This window comes from Excalfactoria chinensis, chromosome 17 (genome assembly GCF_039878825.1).
Source record: "Excalfactoria chinensis isolate bCotChi1 chromosome 17, bCotChi1.hap2, whole genome shotgun sequence".
Classification (NCBI taxonomy): Eukaryota; Metazoa; Chordata; class Aves; order Galliformes; family Phasianidae; genus Excalfactoria; species Excalfactoria chinensis.
The window spans coordinates 3,103,721-3,121,602 of record NC_092841.1 but is presented as its reverse complement, the minus strand read 5'-3'; the positions used below and the strand labels follow the sequence as shown (position 1 = coordinate 3,121,602).

The 17,882-nt window shown below is 45.2% G+C and overlaps 3 protein-coding genes across 5 annotated transcripts in view; 1 reads left to right on the top strand and 2 right to left on the bottom strand.

Moving 5' to 3' along the window:
• Positions 1-1,979, bottom strand: part of OGFOD3 (2-oxoglutarate and iron dependent oxygenase domain containing 3) — a 30,627-nt gene extending 28,648 nt beyond the window's left edge. Inside the window, exons 1-2 of the mRNA XM_072352288.1 lie at positions 1,972-1,979; positions 1,698-1,924 (exon numbers count right to left, since the gene is read on the bottom strand). Coding sequence (XP_072208389.1) covers positions 1,698-1,924; positions 1,972-1,979 — 235 coding nt within the window. The remainder of the gene's footprint in view (positions 1-1,697; positions 1,925-1,971) is intronic.
• Positions 1,980-2,102: 123 nt separating this feature from the next.
• On the top strand, positions 2,103-7,916 carry HEXD (hexosaminidase D). 2 transcript variants are annotated; one of them, XM_072351606.1, is made up of 12 exons: positions 2,138-2,246; positions 2,328-2,437; positions 2,502-2,589; positions 2,667-2,831; positions 3,114-3,297; positions 4,401-4,472; positions 4,692-4,887; positions 5,056-5,138; positions 5,904-5,982; positions 6,054-6,155; positions 6,635-6,724; positions 7,293-7,916. In XM_072351606.1, the coding sequence occupies exons 1-12, from the start codon at positions 2,181-2,183 to the stop codon at positions 7,459-7,461; spliced, it is 1,404 nt and encodes a 467-aa protein (XP_072207707.1). In that variant the 5' UTR covers positions 2,138-2,180; the 3' UTR covers positions 7,462-7,916. The 2 variants fall into 2 exon arrangements, with proteins under 2 accessions (XP_072207706.1, XP_072207707.1); XM_072351605.1 differs by having other exon boundaries at positions 2,103-2,437.
• Positions 7,917-8,193: 277 nt separating this feature from the next.
• CYBC1 (cytochrome b-245 chaperone 1) lies at positions 8,194-17,536 on the bottom strand. 2 transcript variants are annotated; one of them, XM_072351608.1, is made up of 7 exons: positions 17,258-17,536; positions 15,714-15,844; positions 14,393-14,434; positions 13,477-13,550; positions 12,516-12,612; positions 11,884-12,028; positions 8,194-11,331 (listed from the first exon to the last, which is right to left on the bottom strand). In XM_072351608.1, the coding sequence occupies exons 2-7, from the start codon at positions 15,796-15,798 to the stop codon at positions 11,202-11,204; spliced, it is 573 nt and encodes a 190-aa protein (XP_072207709.1). In that variant the 5' UTR covers positions 15,799-15,844; positions 17,258-17,536; the 3' UTR covers positions 8,194-11,201. The 2 variants fall into 2 exon arrangements, with proteins under 2 accessions (XP_072207709.1, XP_072207710.1); XM_072351609.1 differs by having other exon boundaries at positions 8,206-11,331; positions 17,141-17,312.
• Between the last annotated feature and the right edge of the window lie 346 nt (positions 17,537-17,882).

Below are 17,882 nucleotides of genomic sequence, written 5' to 3'. Positions count from 1 at the left end.
AGAAATTCAATATTCCACGGCAACTCATCTACACAGAATCTTTTTTTGCGTGACTCCCCAGAAAAGACACTAGCAAAGATTTTCTATTTCAGAACAGATTTGTGTTCTGTAATTCTGGTTGCAAACAACAGTACAGGGCTACTTACCCTTCTGGAAAGGCTGCTACTGGAGTCAGGATTTAGCAAAACTAGCTTTAGAGAGGATGAGGGTTACGTTGTGTAGCAGTTGGGTGTATCTGCACTCATGAGAATATAGGCTTGCATTACAGAGTAGCCCATAGCTTCTGCAAGGCCGTGCCTAGCAAACAGCAAATCACTCACTTATCTAATGAGCTACTCAGCTCTGGGTGCAGGAGTACGGAAATAAGGCTGTTTGACACCAAGCATCGCTATCTATTGAAGCAAACCAGATGCTCTGTTGGACTGGATCGAGGGGCAGCAGGGGCAGGTGCATAAAAAGCTCATTTGAACTACGGACAGACACCAAGTGGTGATGGCAACGTGCCTCCTGACCCAGCACCAGCAGCTGTGGACGCCACGTCAGAGTAAAGATGGAATAAAAGCTCTTCAGTAATAAAAAGCTGCTTCCAAAGAAGCGATTAAAGCTGCGGAGCTGAACGCAGTTTGGCAGAGGGCAGCAGTGCGTGTCGTACAGCCTCCAGGAGCTCCCAGTAATGCACGCAGCGGGCGGCTCACGGGCACACTCTGGCGGGCACGAAGCGAATGCAAACGCACTGAGTACAAGCGCATCCAAGGCGACTCCCCCACGTGCCTCCAGCACGTCCCTGCGTTGGATACACAGTCAAGAGAGGGCACACTTGTTCCCCTCACACTGCAAGAGCACAGAACGCATCCATTCATTCCTCAGCCCTTGAAGTTCCTTCATGAAGAATGGCTATTGGGGCTGCCAAGACAGCACGCCCCCAGCTCAGAACATTCTTCTAACAAAGCAGAGATAGGGGAAAATAGACTTCTGGTGAGTTTTCTTGTTTGTTTTTTCATAAGCCAAAGCCCTGGTAGCAGAATGCAGGCAGGTTCAACCCCAGTTCAGAGTTTAAGCACCAAATCTGCAGCGACACTGGCTGCACAGATTCCTCTGCCTTTGAAACTATGGAAGTACAGCCAGCAGCCATTCCTCCTTACAATAACCACAGAAATCACAGAAAACCAAAGAATATCTGTGTTGAATTCTCCAATACCCTACCAAATGAGCACCGGGAAGGCCTTTTTTGACAGCAGGCTGTACATCACCTTCTGTTTCGTTATCAACTTTGTGGCCAACAGCACCAGGACCAGGCAGTTACCCCTTCCACCTCCTAACCTTGGGGCAGCACGGCCAGGCTGCAGGTTGATGACCGCTGCCAATAGAACCAGCACTGGAAGAGCTGTTCTGCTCCAAGCAGCTCACTCCAGCTCCCACACAGTTAGTAAGCTCTTGTCAGCCACATAACAAACCAGGTAAGGGAGCAGATTTGTCTAACAGCTGAAGAGGAAGCAGATTTGGATAACAGCTTTAAGAGACGGACAACTGAGGCATCGAGGAACGCAGTGGGGCAGGTTGATGGTTAGAAGCAGAAAGTTTATTCTGCTCCCCCCGAGCAAAGCGGCCCCAGCAGCGCATTCCGTGAGGCCCACAGCGAGTCTCCTCGGGGCGGCCCCAGCGCCGCCGTCGCAGCGGTCAGGGCCATCCCCAAATACCTTCAAACCTGCGGTAGCCGTCGTAGTCCCCGGAGCACGGCACCTCCACGAACTTGTCGAGCAGCGTCTCCCCGCGCCGGGCCAACACTTCGACGACGCCGTCCTCAGCGCTCCGGGAGCTCCACGCCAGGAGACCGCCGGCCGCTGCGAGGAGAGCGGCGGCGAAGAAGCACGCAGCCCACAGCCGCCCGCCTCGCGCCTCCTGCGGGTCCGCGTTCCTCGGTGCGCTGCGGGGAGCGGCACTGCCGTCACTCAGCCGTCACTCAGCCATCACTCAGCCATCACTCGGCCGTCACTCGGCCGCCGCCCCCTCATCCCTCCCGCCCCGTACCTGCCCTGCTGCTGCCGCCGCCGCTCCCCGCCGCCCGTCCGCCGCCGTCCCGCCACGGCCGCCATGACGGAACGATGCGCTCGGCGTGCCGCGCTCAGCCTGCCGGGGAAGAGCGCAGGGAGGAGCGAGAGCGGCCGGAGCCATCGAGCGCGATGCGGCAGCGCCTGGTGCACCTGGACATGAAGGGCGCTCCGCCCCGCGCCGCGTACCTGGCCGAGGTGAGGGGAGAAGGGAGGGTGAAGCGCTCAGCCCGGCCCGGTTCGGCCCGCGCCCACCGCCCGTCCGCTGCCGCCCCTCAGGTGCTGCCGCTGCTCCGCGCTATGGGCGCCACCGGGCTGCTGCTGGAGTACGAGGACGCGTTCCCCTACGCGGCGCCGCTGGAGGCGCTGAGAGCGCCGCACGCCTACAGGTAAAAGCGGGGCGGGCTGGGCGGGCACGGCCCTCGGCGCGGCCCTCACCGCGTCCCCCCACAGCCGGACGGAGCTGACGGAGCTGCTGGGCCGCGCCGCGGCGCTGGGGCTGGAGGTGGTGCCGCTGGTGCAGAGCTTCGGGCACATGGAGGTGAGCCGCTCCCGTCCCACCCGACCCGCTCCGCGCTGCCATTGGGTTCGTCCCGCCATGGGCTCGTCCCGCCGCAGTTCGCGCTGAAGCACGAGGAGTTCGCGCATCTCCGCGAGGTGAAGATGTTCCCCAACGCCCTCAACCCGCACAAGGAGGAGGCGCTGGCGCTGGTCAGAGCCATGATCGACCGCGTCATGGAGCTGCACCGGGACCTGAGGTGGTTCCACATCGGCTGCGATGAGGTGAGGGCCGGGCCGGGCCGCTGCTGTGAGAACAGAGTGAAGGTATCTTAATAAACCTTAATTCATCAGGAAACTTCCCTTCTGTGACATCTTCAGTCAGTGCCAGATCTGCAGGTTGATACTTGCAATGCCTCCAGCACTGAAAGGCACTTTGAAATATGTCTGCTCAGTGTGTTACACCTGTGATAGTTTGTGCATACTGTATGACTGCATGACACTGTATCAAATGTGTTTCCCCTATTCCTATACAGGAAATCAAGGATTCTTTGCTTGATGTTTCAGGTTTACTACCTTGGTGAAGGAGAGGAGTCCAAGCAGTGGCTGCAACAAGAAGGGAACACGCCAGAGAAGCTGTGCTTGTCCCATATAAAAGCAGTTGCAAGTTATGTGGCTTCGTCTTACCCCACTGTGACTCCCATCGTGTGGGATGACATGCTGAGAGGGATCAGCGAGGAAACATTGGCAGGTGTGTCAGCTGTGATGGAGTGAGTCACTCACTTGGTAGCACTCATGCAGTTCACACATGCGGTTGAAACAGATCTGCTGTCAGCTGAAATACAATACAGAACGACCTGAGAAGAGTTGAGATATGGTCCATTGGATTAAGAAGTGGAGATGTTTAGTCCTTGGCAATGCTACAGACTTTCTTTTTGACACTGGGCAAGTCTGATAACGTACACAGTTCAGTTTTCTATCTGGTATACACAGGTAATAAAGTCAGTACACAGTGGTCACCACAAATTCTCACCACCTTTTAATGTTAGTTGTTTCTTTGTGCAGATTAAGAAGGAGAAGCTGTTACTCTGTGTCTTTGATTTTACAGTCGATGACAGCACAATTAGCAAGGAATTCCAATACTGATTTGTCACAAGCCTCCTCTGTTGATAAATATGCAACTACTACTAAAATTAGAATGGATCTAATGGAGATGGGGACATTTTTCCATGTCTGCTCTAAACAGATTTAGACAGTATCATGTGGAGTCGTGTGGCTCCTCCAGCACTTATTGACCTACTCATAGCTTTTGTGGTGGGGAATCACCCCCAGAAAATCCAATTAGAACTCCTGCAATTTCCACAGAAGAAGCACAGCATCTAGTTAAGTGCAGTCTACCACCACAGCAAATAATGGGCTAAAAGTGAAATGGGATGCAGTTAAAGTACCCAATTTATGCACAATTTACTGCAACTTGTTGAAGGGTGAGAGTTTCTCATGTTTAAAACTAGTCAGGGAGCTGATTACAAAGCTAAACCTGCATCTTCATTATGGGCTCCTTGAAAAGCTAAGCAGACAATCTCTAACTTAATGGGTGAATATTTCCTTTGAACTTAGCTGAAAATCTTGCATGTCCCATCTGCAGCTCCACCAGTTCAAGAAGGCAGGAGAACTAACAGGTTCATGCCCCTGACATGTTCAAAGTCCTGACCACAAAATGCACATGGGCATGAAGAATTCAGTGACAAGCCATAGTTTGTTCTATAGGTGCAGTAATGCATGACTAACACATAATAGTTTCTCACCTTTAACTGTCCTTTTTCTATGACTTAAATGAAACTCTGCTCCTTTCAGAATCTGGGGTCCCACAGCTGGTGCAGCCTATGATATGGGACTATGCAGCAGACCTGGACGTGGAGGGCAAAGGTTTGTACTTTTCTGAGCTGCTTGGAAGAGCTCTGTTACCTGATTGATTATTTACTATCATTTTAAGCTTTCTTTAAAAGTTTCCAATGTGTGCCATTTTGGGAAAAACAACAACAAAAGTCTGATCAGTGCTGATCCCTGAAGGGGGGGAAAAAGAAAGTGTTACACAGGCAGAGTGCAGCCCTTACTATTATGGTATTCTTTTGTGTCTTATTTCAGTGCTTCTTATAGAAAAGTATCGCAGATGTGGATTCTCCAAGGTGTGGTTTGCTAGTGCTTTTAAAGGAGCTACAGGAGTGAATCAGTCTCTAACGCTTATTGGACACCATTTAAAAAACCACCTTCAGTGGCTGAAAGTAGCAAGCAGCATCCCTGCTGATGTGCTCCAAGGTATCGCACTGACTGGCTGGCAAAGGTAAGGAACATCTTTGAACATGAAGCTGACTTCCACCCAAGCCTCCCTGAGATGCACAAGGAACTTGGAGCTTTAGAAAGGAATGTGACAATGCTGGAATCCTTCCTATCAGTTACTGCTCCACTTCACCCAGCTAGCATGTCTAATTAGTGAATGTTTTCTTTTTAGGTACGATCACTTCTCTGTTTTGTGTGAGCTTTTCCCCGTGGCAATTCCATCATTGGCTGTATGTCTGCAAGCACTGGAGAATGGTACAATGGCAACTTTATTCTCTCTGAGCTAAAGCCTAACACAGCAGTGAAATGACCTTGCCCTAAGGTTAGCACAGGCTTCTTACATTTTGAGGTGGTTTCACTATCTGATCATGATCCGAATTACAAACAATAGATTATGCATCTCACCTGCCTGCAGTGTGGCAGCAGGGAAGCCTCTCTGCCTACACACTTAAAAATAGCCATAGTATTCTAATCATGTTATGTTTTAATCTGTAAATCAACACAAAACTCATACTGGAAAAAATTAAGAATTGCTGTCTTCGTAATTAATTTCAAACTTTGCTGGTTCGTGAGACTAATTACACTTAGATGTTATTTACATGTCGAAATTAATGCATTTTCTTAAAGTGTGTCTAGGAAGTAACGTGTTCTGTAAAATCCTCCTGTCATTTCTGGCTTCTTCAAAGGCAGCTGCCAATCAAGCTGTTATTTCTGTCTGCATTTCTTTTCTAAACATTAAAACACAACCTGCTTATGCTTAACTAAGACACTGAAAGTGTTAAGTACCCTGAAGGGAAAGCTCATAACTAGAAAGGGCTTTACATCGCACAAGAAGCCTTGTGTAAGATGTATTCCCTCCAACCCCCACGTTTTTTCTTTGTTCTATTTTAACTTCAAAGAAAAAAAAAACAACATTATCCAAAGAGAACTAAGCCAAGGCTGAGTGCTTGAGAAAACCCTCTTTTTGAGCACTTGTGTTATGAAGGCTCCTTTGTCTTATTTCTGATGTCTTCAACACAGGTGGCTATTCTGAAAAGGTTAAAGAAAAAGTGGAGAAGCTCCTGGGAATGTCCAATCTGGAATTGGATACGTTCATGAGGTAAAATTGCAGCTGCTGGAGACACTTCGCAGCACATGGTAAGTACAGAAACTAATGATCTCTTTGGACAGCACAAGCACAGGGACCTTTCCTGGCAGCAATATTCTTACCCTCGTGACAGAAGTTAGCTTCTACCTCAAGTCATCAGTGGATGAACTTCTGGAAAGGAACAGGTAATAAGGTTTACATTGATTTTTCTGTCCACAGGTATGGAGGGCTGCATCATCTAGAAATGGGCCACATATGCAGGGAGCTCCAACAAGCATTAAGCACTACATTTCAGGCATTGCACCCTGTATACTGACATCTCAGCAGAACTTAATATCTGAATTCAGCTCAATTCCTGAACTGTACGTGCTGTCTTATTTCAGTAGTCGGATTATTTGTTGAATTAGAACTTGAAGTGAATATTTTAAATTGTATAATTACCAAAAAATGAACTTGAAGTGAAACTTAAATTGCAGCAGATGGTCAGTTGTTACTGTCTGCCACAAAGTCTTCTACAAGCCAGTTCCAAAGATACGTAGCCCTAAATTTACTTACTCCTTAGTCATTCTCCATTTGTGAGATAAAGCTAAAGCTCAGTCACTTCCCTCTGTCTACAAATACACTATTGCTGTTTCAGACTGTTCATACTAACATACGTTTTCAGGTATGTCACAGGCTGGTTCAGTCCCTACCACAGAAAAAGGAAGATTATTCATCCCATAATAATGCATCACTTTCAGCCAGATGCAGTAAGGTAACGCCACCTATTTTACAGAGGAAGAAGTCTGTCATTTTTTCAGGCTGGCAAATTCCTACAGCTTTGAGCCCTCACCTCTTTACATACTTTACTCAGATCAGTTAAAAATCAATCAGTGCAATGTGTTCATAGTGCAGATTTAAATAGAAGAGCAGGCTTATTTTTATCTGCCTTCTGTTGAATAAATTTAGCAAGTACAAGTACAGATTCTTTGGAAGGCCCTTTCTTGTATATGGAATTACTCCTGCATCTCAAAGTTGTGTGCCTCAGTGTGGGAACACAGCAGGGGCCAGGATCCAGGCAGAGTTTGGGATAAAACCAGACCCCTTTCCTCTGTCACTGCGTGTGCTTTCCAAAAAAGACTTGCTAGGATTTACAGTACTTAAACACATCAATGCTTTGCCATTTGTGCTAAGGCCTTTCTTATAGATGCTGCTTCTGCAAATCATCTGAAGGACTATATCCTCTTTGTAACCCTAAAAGCCCTAGTAAGCTTGTCCTCAGCTGAGACAAAACTCACCTGCAAATGTGATCATTTTCTCCTTTCTTCCTTGATTTTGGTCAGTCTTCTGTCCAAGTGGAACGCTGTGGTGCAAGACCTGCAGGCAGCCATGGAGCAAGTCTTCCACAAGTGTACTGTAGAGGAGTGGATGGAGGAGAATGTCCACCCCAGCCTAGAAAAGCTGCAGCAAGTGGTGGATGATTTAGATAAAGCAATAAAAGCACAAAATTAGGCATGTTTTAATTTGTCTGTCTTACTCAGCGGGAAATGTGGACATGCACAAGTAGTCACATAGCTAGAGTTTGTCATCTTAAGAGTTACCAACAACTGTGATTAAACAAGTGACCTGAGGGCTGACAGGAATTTATCAGGGTAATAGGCTTTGAGTCTATAATAACTATCCTCTAACACTGCTGAGCCCTGAGTCACCTGCCCTGTAAGATTTGCTCTCCTTGCACTATGAAGATCAGGAGTCAGAATTCAGCTGTATTTACAAGGCAGAAAACATTTCCCCCCCAAACACAGTACATCTGACAGCAGCTTTGTCCAAATTTCAAGCATGACCAAAGTCTATTGAATACAAGGGAAAGATGCTACGTTACTTTTGGTTTTCATCTTGAACCTCCAGAAATGTATAGGAAGAGATTTTAGGACTTAACTGGAACATAAAGATAATCAGCACAAGGGAAACAATTCAAAAGTCACATAGTTAAGAATACTATATCATGAATCTTCAAAATATCCTTTACCTCTTTGCTTCATTTACTGCTTTCTTGCAAGTGAGACATCTACAGAAGTGACATCTGCAATTAGTTTTCACCAGAAATGCACAACTGCTGTGTACTCCTTAACTGCAGAAGTCACATCCCTTAACTCAAAGTAAGATTATTTACTCCAATAAATACCTTGATATTCCAGGTGTTTGTTGAAACTTGCCTTTGTTTTGCATACAGCATGCTGGTTTGGTGTAAGAGGAGAAAATATGCACCAGTGGAAGGCTGGTTTTATTAACTGATATGAAAGAATGTTAAGAAAAGAAAGCATGATCAGAATCAGTGATTGCCCTGCTCTGCCCACCCACCCCATATCTCCAGGAGCTTGGTGTCAGATGGTACTTCAGACTGCCATCAATACTAATATAATTAAAATCAACAATAAAATAACATTAGCAACACCGAACACATTAACGTTGATTTTATCAATGGAGATTTTAATTAGAGACACACAAGGCCTTGCTGAAATTCTGCTTCCATTCTGAAGCAGCAAAGCTGTTTCTAAATATTTTCCAGACACGTTTTTGCCTCCCAGCAATCTACCAGTGTCAGAACTAGCACTTTTCATACAATACTTAAGCCAGTGTGGCTTTTATTACCCGTGCAAATGCAAGACATTTTGCCATTTGTGCAGCAATCCTTTCTCCTCTCTGCCTGCTCTCAGCAGGATACTGAGAGGGAGGGGTGCGCCCATGCACCTAAAAGGAACTGATCATTGGATGTCAGCTAGAAACACAACTTATCCCACAAAACATTGCTCACAGAACTCAAGCCATCTAATACCTTTCTGTAGGTCCTTCACCCTCCTAGAGAGTCTCCTTACATTTTGGTTTAGTCCATATAATGGTATTGCATGACACTCACGTACATCATGCTAACGTCAAGAACGTACAGAAGGTTGATGAAGAGCTCAGCTGAAGCAGGACACGGTTTAAAAATCAATGTAAATACTTATATAAAAAAAAACTGATTTTTAACTGAAAAACCACAGCATTACTTGTACTTTCCCCATGACATTAGCTCTCATGGAAACCGAAAAGAAGCTCAGTGTAACTAAGATTCAATACAGGTAGCTTTGTCCATTTTCCCACTCAGTGGGTCAAATCTGTCGGTTTGGAACATTAAGTGCAATGCACAGCCATACTCCTCAAATATCTTTGCTACAGAGAAGGTATTTGCAGGTAGTAGAGCTCTGTTACTTACATTATGCCCTTAAATGCCTAGTTTTTATAGTATTTCCTACTGAAAGTCTTTAGAATGCTCAAAACTCATTTTACAGAGCGATGAAAAACCAGTTCTTCCAAGTTGAGTCTCATTCTCCTGTCCAGAATGAGCGTTACTGAGGGTACAAATGAGACTGAAATGAAAACCTCTCTGAAGCATTAAAAAAAGTTGCAGAATATGAAAGATTTGACAGTTTGTAGTTGACATCTTTCTGCAGAATAAAGGCCAAATTTGGTTAATTACCTGTAATCTGTTCCTCCCCCCCAAGTTCATACACTACAGCTTCCCAATTCTAGTGATGGGAGGCACAGATTGAAAGCAACGTAAACAGAAAACTTGGAGTACTTCAAGAGCACATCTGCAGACAGAGGTCCGTTTTGATACCCGACACGATTACAAGTTCTTATTTAATACTAACACACCTGGTTCGGTGCCATAGTCAGGCTGCATCAAGAGTAGCTCCCCATTACACTTGGATGAGCCTTTCAAACCAGCAGTAATAGCGCGTTGGTCTCACAAATGGCTGGAAGTGAGATCAACCTGTTCTTTGGTCAGATAAACATACACAGTTTCCGTTACCAATGGAACCTGCAACTGAAACCGTTTCATAGCTTTCACTTCTTTAGAGGTAGAGTGTTTTTTAATAGGCATGCGGGTTAAGTCCTGAAGAAACAGATGCCAACAGACATTTAACTGCTGGCATGGAGGCAGATTGCTCCGTCACCTTGCAGGCTATTCAGACCTCCCAAATGAAACTATCAGTATTTTCTAATTCAGGTCTTAACTCCATACAACTCCTAACACAAGTTGGTAAACTTGAGTACAAGCAGTTCTAGCACAGGGAAGGAACTTCCAGCTCTTACAGCTTCTGTACTTGTAGTACCAGCATGTTGATAGAGGCACAATGACGTTTCAGTTCTAGACAGAACACGTTGACTAAAAGAGGTAGCTTTTACTTCATAAAGTACCTTGGAAAATTCATCATTTTAACCAATTATGAAAACAGTGGTCAGAACAGAAGGCAGTACACAGAGTAGCACACAGGCCCAAGCCAAACACTGAGCCCAGCTATCTTAAAAAACAATGCCAAAGTTACTATTTACCTCCTCATTACTACAGCAAAATACTAACGAAATGTAGGCTGCCATGGTGTCTGACATCAGTCTTTTCCCTACCTGAAGGAATGTCTATTTTCTTCCTTCCTAAATACACAATTAAAATAGTAAACATTTAAAATAGTCTAGAATAAGGCTATTCTTTGGGTAGTCTATTCCCAGAAGTTAAACAGAACATAAAGGCATTGAATGACCAACATGATCATTTGTTGGTTCTTAGTTATGGCTCCTTAGCAATTCCAAGAGAAGTCAGATAAACTGAGCAACCTGATGTTTAAAATTCCAGACCATCACTCATGATTTCCACTGCTATCTAATGGCAAGTCAGTAGTAGAGAATATAAAAGTGCCACTACCTTGCATCACCTTAGTGCATATATTAAGCTGCTAAGACCAATTTAGCATTATATTCACTCATTTACAGGATTTCAAAAAGCCTCAAAGCATTGTGTTCAGGGTTAAATTCAGCTATTCTGCATTTCATATATTGAACCTGCAGATCTTGGCAGTAAGTGGAAGCTAACATCTATAGCTCCAATTCATTAATGGGAAAGTACATTTTTAAACCTGTACAATAATAAATAACTACTCCTAGGCAATTGTGACAAGCTGACAAAGTTCAAAAGACAGCAGTGTCCACATCCAGGAACTAAGATAGAACTTGCTTTCAATTCTACAATTGGGAGCACAGATCTTGAGGCAGTTTAGCACTAACAAAGGTGCCCTAAGACACACTGCTCCCACTGTAAGTGCACGTGAGGAGAAATGCCCAAGTCAAGACTGAGGAATTTCATTATGAAGAACAACTGATCTGCAATTTCCAGATCTTTGGATGTCTCCGCTTTCTTCAGCTCATGACTATTAATATTCATCTTGGGGTTCATCAGCATCACTAGCCTCTGTTTCGCTGCTCTCATAGACATCTCCTTGGCTCTCTGCTCTGTCCAATTCCAGAAAACTGGTGACAAGCTTGGCAACTGCTTCCACATCACTGTGGAAAAGAAAAAACAGTGTAGGAGTTAATGGAACTGTGCTGATGAAACTAGAACAGGTATATTAATTTCTTCTCCAAAAAAGAGGTCAGGTGCTGGAATGGGCTGCCCAGGGAGACAGCTGAGCCTCCATTCCTGGAGGTGTTCAAGAATTACTGTCTGCACTAAGGGATGTGGCTTAGTGAGAAATACTGGTGGTAGGTGGATGGTTGGACTAGATGAACTTGGAGGTATTCCCCAACCTTGGTCATTCTATGACTCTTGAGAACAATTCTTTAAAGGGCCAGCTGATATGACAGAGCACGACTGACAGCATCCTACACATAAACGCACATCAAGCCAAGCAATTCTTTCCTTGTCAGAACACATCAATCCTCTTTTCACAGTTCCTGCTGCAAGTGGTTTGAAAAAGTTACACCAAATAATAATCATATCAGCATGTAAGAATGGTGCTAAAATGATTTGTTCAATAGCTGGAAATTAGTGACCCACATGACTGGTTTTCCATTTTACAAGTTGTAATTAAAAAGGAAAATAGGTCCACACTTCACCTTCTGCAGCCCAGCACAGCACTCTGAGTCAGTGGGTGTGAAAATCCAGTGATAAATCGTAGCACAACCAGGTAACCCTTCCCAAAATATCGCACGGTCTCCTCTTCCACATTCACATCTCTGATCTCATGCAGTAGGGCAACAACTGTAAGCAGATGTGGAAAATAAAGCCATCTACTATTAGCATTTCAGTAAACTCCTAGGGAACAGTCCTAGTCACTGTGTGGTGGGACTCTGTGCTCTTGAGGTGCTCTGACCTCACACAACTACCTAGTCTTATAATGTTTTTGCACCTGTCTTATTCACAAAGCAGGCTACCCAAGGGAAATGCAAACCTGCATCTAATCATTCCAAAGGAATGGCTTAGACTGATCTGGAAAGCAACACAGAAGTTCCTGAATTAGAACGACTAACGTGATGCATTCAGTACCTTTGCCTGAAAAAAAACACACAGACCCTAAAGGGCAAATTATGATTTTTGCTATTTGGGAACAAAATAGACCTGGAAACAAGTGTGCCTAACTTGAGTATGGAATTCCTGAGGGAAAACAAAACAGAAAAACAAACAGTAAACTATTGGTGTTTCTTCTGCCTGCCAATCACAGTTGCTATCACAGATACTGCTCTCCCACCTTGTTCACTGCCTCCTTTTGAGAAAGTCAGTATCTTTTTATAAAGGTTGAATGTTTTTAGGCAGACTGTCCCTTTCTTCTTGTCAAATACAGCTTCCTGTAAAGTTGAAAAGTTAAAAAACGTATTAAAAAAACAATCAATATTCTCTGTGTATACAGCTCTTTTAACTCTCTTAGACCAAGCTATTTTAATTGGTGACTTTTGTCTATTACTGAACCATGAAAATGTGGTAATCTTGCACATGGTTTAACAGACATTACCATACCTCTTACGTTACTTCTAGAAGAAAGATAAGCTGGTTTCCCTGCCTCTCCTGCCACATTCTTCTTGTAATAAGAGCAAAGCTTGGAATCAAATCTGAACCCTTCCATGCTGCTCCCGTAACTCTCTTACAGACTGGGCTCACACTAGGTTTAAAATTTCCCAAAGCATCAATGAAAACACCAAGTCTCTCCTGTGGGTTACTTACCCAAAAACTCCTATCAATGAAGTGACAAGCCTGTATGGGGGGGGATACTGTTCTCAGTCCATCTCCCAACACAGGCATCATAAAGATCAGAAACAAGCCTCACAAACAATTTCTTCCTAATTGAAAACAGCCTGAGCAGCCTGGAAAGCAGAACCACCCTATTCAATGGTCACTTATTAGTAGGAGCAAGTGAACAAATTAGTAGAACAGCCAAATAAGAACTTTCCATTTATTTACATGAGGAGAAAAAGCCACAAAGAGCAGATCTGCCTGCATGTCTGCCACAAAGGGCAGGTCTCCCCTTTAAAAAACATGTTCTGTTTACCTTCACATCCTTGCGTAAAAATTTTGAAGAGTTTCCTAAAAACCAGCAGCATAAATTGCCTGTTTCAACTGCATAATAGTGAAGTACATCAGACAGCTGAAATCAACACCTGACAACCATTTTGGGGCTAGCACAATAACCTCATTTCCTGTGCTGAACATCTTACCTCCCACTGCTCTAGATTCTGTGCTGCCACAAAGAAGCATCCAGCTACGTAGAAGAGCTTCCATGCCAAGCTGTCTGAACAACACAAAAGGTAAACAAAGTTAGAGCTTATTTCCTTCTTTCGTATGCAAAGCAGTTTTGCATGCTCCTTATAAAGGCAACAAGGAAAGAAGTGGTTTCTCTGATGCAGCAGCGTTTTTGCCATTAACTCTAATGTACATTATTTCAGAAAAATAGAACTGTGCTCAGTACTGTTTCAAGAAAAACCCCTTGGGTGTCTGATACAGGCGGTGTTTTAAGCAGCTTTCACTGAACTTTGCTCTTCAAATAAATACGGACTGTAATGACAATAAGTTATTATATGCTACTAAGTTTCAGAAACCTGAGGCTCAACAGGATGCTGCAGGAGAATCACAGAACAGCTTGAAAAATAAATTCCACGGGTGGAAAAATACCTATCGTGGTTCATTCTGCTCTACTGGGGGCAAGCAGCACCAGCTGCCTGCTCTCAAAAGGTGCTTTTCTATGAGTAATCTCTGCCAGTGATGATCTAACTGTTTCCAGAGAAACGGAGCACTCGTATCAAAGGCACAGTAATAATTTCATTATGGGGACAGACAATCCTGGTACATCCTTCCAGGAGAGCTGTGGGGAGCAGCTAATCACATACAGCATACTGAAAGCACACAAATGCTAGAGTACTAAGCGTTATTACTTAAGATACTCTTGCAAATGAGCAGGGAGACTAAGAAATACAGCATTCAAGCATGAGTCACACAGAGGGGAGAATTATTATTGGATTCTAATATGCATGTCACAAAGCATGACAGGTACATACACTGCCTTTGTGAGGCTGCACAGAGCCACACAAAGGAGTCAATGGGAAAAACAATTCTTGAAAAATGATAGGCCATTACCTGCACTGTAATAAGCAGCAGCCAAACCTATGGAGGCTATTCCTAGAATAAGAGGAGAGAATTAGAATGAGGAACTCAAACCTCCAAAAACTCCCTGAAAATACAGAATACTCACAAATTAAAGCCACGAGGTCTTGTGATTGCAACACTCTACAGAAGACAATTATATTTCTTTGAACTCAGTATAAAAAAAAAAAAATAATAATCTCCCACATTGAATATAAAGAAATGAAAGAGCAAAGGGGACCAAAGTCAGAAATAAAAGGTAGTGACAGAACTGAGAACAGAACTTTAGAGAAACTCAGTCTAACCATTACATTATACTTCCCCTCAAGCACAGTCCAACTTTGAGCACTTACGCTTATCACGTTACACGATCAAGGTTATTTTCCCCCTCTAACTGCTGTGGAGCCACAGTAAAATGTGTGCAACAAATTGTGTCAGAAGCCACCAACTGCCTCCCTCCATTCAGGAGGAAGCTGTGGCAGCGTGACTCTGCAACCGAGCATTGCTACAGTGCAGATTTTGCCATTTCTGAGAACCCAGACTTCTTTTCAATGCAAATGTGGATCCTGTATGCTGCCTGGCATATAGAATAAGCTTTTTCTTCCCAGCCCTTTTGAGACTTCCTGAGAATTCAGTCTATGAGTCTGAGGTTCTGCAGATGACAGACTGAAACATTATCAGTCCCACTGTGAAACTACTGCAGTGAGGAACAAATATCAGGCTCATTTAGGGGCTACACAAAAGGAGGAGCTCAAGTCATGATTCTTCTTCCTCAAAGAAAATGCCAGAAAGAATCATAGAATTCTCAGGTTGGAAAAGATCTTGATCATCGAGTCCAACCACAACCCAACCACACTACCCTAAGTCTAACAGCCCTCTGCTAAATCATGGCCCTGAGCACCACGTCCAACCCCGCTCTCACTGCGATCACCTTTCAGGTATTGGAAGAGAGCAATAAGGTCTCCCTCAGCCTTCTCTTCCCCAGACTAAACAGCCCCAGTTCCTTCAATCTCTCCTCATAGGCCATATTCTCCATTCCTGATACAAGCCAGGATGCCATTGGTCTTCTTAGCCACCTGGGCACACCGCTGGCTCATACTCAGCCAGCTGTCCATCAACATAACAAGGTCCCTTTCTGTCAGGCAGCTTTCTTCCCACTCCTCCCCAAGCCCATCCTCACTCCTCTCTTAGCACAAGCTCTGAAATAAACTGAAGAACACTACCAACATAGAAGTAAATGAGCATGGGGGACTGAAGTCAGAAATAAAAGGCAGTGATGAGAACAGGGTGACTCAGCCTTTCTTACAATACTTACCAACAAAGACAGACCAAGACCTGATGCCAGGTGACCTCATCAGATGAAGAAGGGAACTCGTGCGGGTTTCAATCGACATGTACATCTTCAGGAGCAGCTCCCCACAGCCCAGTCTGACTCATGTAACCTTGCTGGAACAAAACAAAAATAGAAAGTAGAATTGTTGCTGACTGCAACGCTCTCCCTTCCTAGCACGTTATGACTTCTTACCAAGCTTTTATCTGGACTATAATGGCACCCAGAGCAGGAACATGACCTTTTTCTCACAAGAAGAATAGCACGCACATTTGTAAAAGGGCAGACAAACAAAGACAGTCATGAGGAAGAGACTTGCACAACAGGAACCTGATCTATTTTCCAAGAAACTTTGCATTTTGGGAATAAAGCCTCTATTTGTTTCCACCACAACCCAGTTGCAAAAGTCAAAAACAAGAACCTGAAACAACATTAGAGATGCATTAATTAGCAATTCTTCAGACTAGTCAAACAGTTAAGTGTAATGAAAAGACCTTTGATGGCATTTTTGTGCTGTGTGCAGCAGCAGCCACAGACTGTGCTGGCAGCTGAAGCAGGACATCACAGCCTTCTGCACCACAGACACCGGGTCCCTCATTCCCCGGGCCAGAACAGCAGGGTTACAGCCTCAGCAGTCTGACAGCAAAGTGTCAGATAAAGCCGTATACGGCAATCCCAGCTTCCAAACCTATTTCAGAATAGCAACAGGAATTTCCAGCAACACCAATGCCTTCCACCCAGACAGACAGTAACAACAGAGACCAAGAAAACAAGTACCCATTTAAAGACAGTTGAGAGCTGGACAATTTCACGTAGTATTTAGAGCATCTATTTACACTCTACAGCATGAGATAGTTTTAATTCTGACATGACTGAGAGCTCCGGTGCAAACCCATCCTGCCCTGACACTACCAGCACAAACTAAGCACAGATGTGTTCCAGGTGCAAGTGCCATAGGAACCATCTGGGCTGCTCAGAACTGCCCTCAGAGAAAGGATTGCTGCTTCTCTTGCAGTAAGTAGAGATGCTTGCTGTTGCTGTTATGAAGACTACAGCCCAGGAAAAGCTGAGAAGGGCCCAACAAACACACAAAGCACTGCACAACCCGGGCTGCGTTTCACAAAGACATACACTCAGGTGAAAGCAAAACTCGCTCCCATTGAGAGAAATTCATCCACCTCGTGCTCCTTCAGCAAAGTCCCGCTATTCAAACCGATAAGGGACATCGAAACCGATAACACAGCCACAGAGATGGATGACCGAAGGTACAGAAAGCACAGAAACCCCAGCAGGGAAACCCAACCCTCGGAGAGCCCCGGCTGGGCGGACAGCGGCTGCTGAGGCGCGGCGGGATGCAGGGAGCGCCTCAGCAGCCGAAAGGGAGCTGCGCCTCAGCCCGCCCGCAGCCCTACCTGCCCGCTCCGAGAGATGCTCGCTGCCGCCGCTCTCCGCTGATTGCCTCAATCGCACTAAGAACGGAGCGCACCGAACGCCATGCTTAGAGAGGGCAAACACAACACTCAACTCACCTGCCCGCCCCGGGATCGCTCGGGCTTTGTAACAGGGAAAGGAAGAGCCTCACCCAAGATGGCGGCGCGCAGCCCGCGTTCAAGATGGTGGCGGAACCTGGGCGTTGTGTTGCCTAAAAGTCATTGTTTCCTGAGGCTGCGTGGCTTAATGCGTACAGAAAGGAGCAGGGAAGCTTGTGTTGGCAGAGTGGGGAGCTGTGTGCTGTTAGGTTAGAGATACGGAGTGGGAGAGCTCCAGTGGATGTACTTGGTTTGCTGGACCTGCTTTGGGTGAGGTGTGTTCAGGCTGGGGCTGAGGGGATGGCAGGGCAAGCTGATAGAATCCCGGAGTCATAGAATGGTTGGGTTGGAAGGGACCTTACAGCCCCACAGCCCCATCCTGCCATGCCTATAGCCCATCCTCAGCTAGGGATGGGCACCACAGCTCTGCACAGTGCTGGAGCCTCACTACCCTCCTTAGGAAGAAGTTCTTCCTAACACCTAATCTAAATGCCTTGAATCCCTCCACTGCACCAGGTAGACACCAGTAGTTAAGCTTAACTTCTTAACATTCCCTTTACATAAACCAATGCATCCTTCCATCCATTAGACCTGTTAGACAGAAGGATCCTTACCCATCTGCATA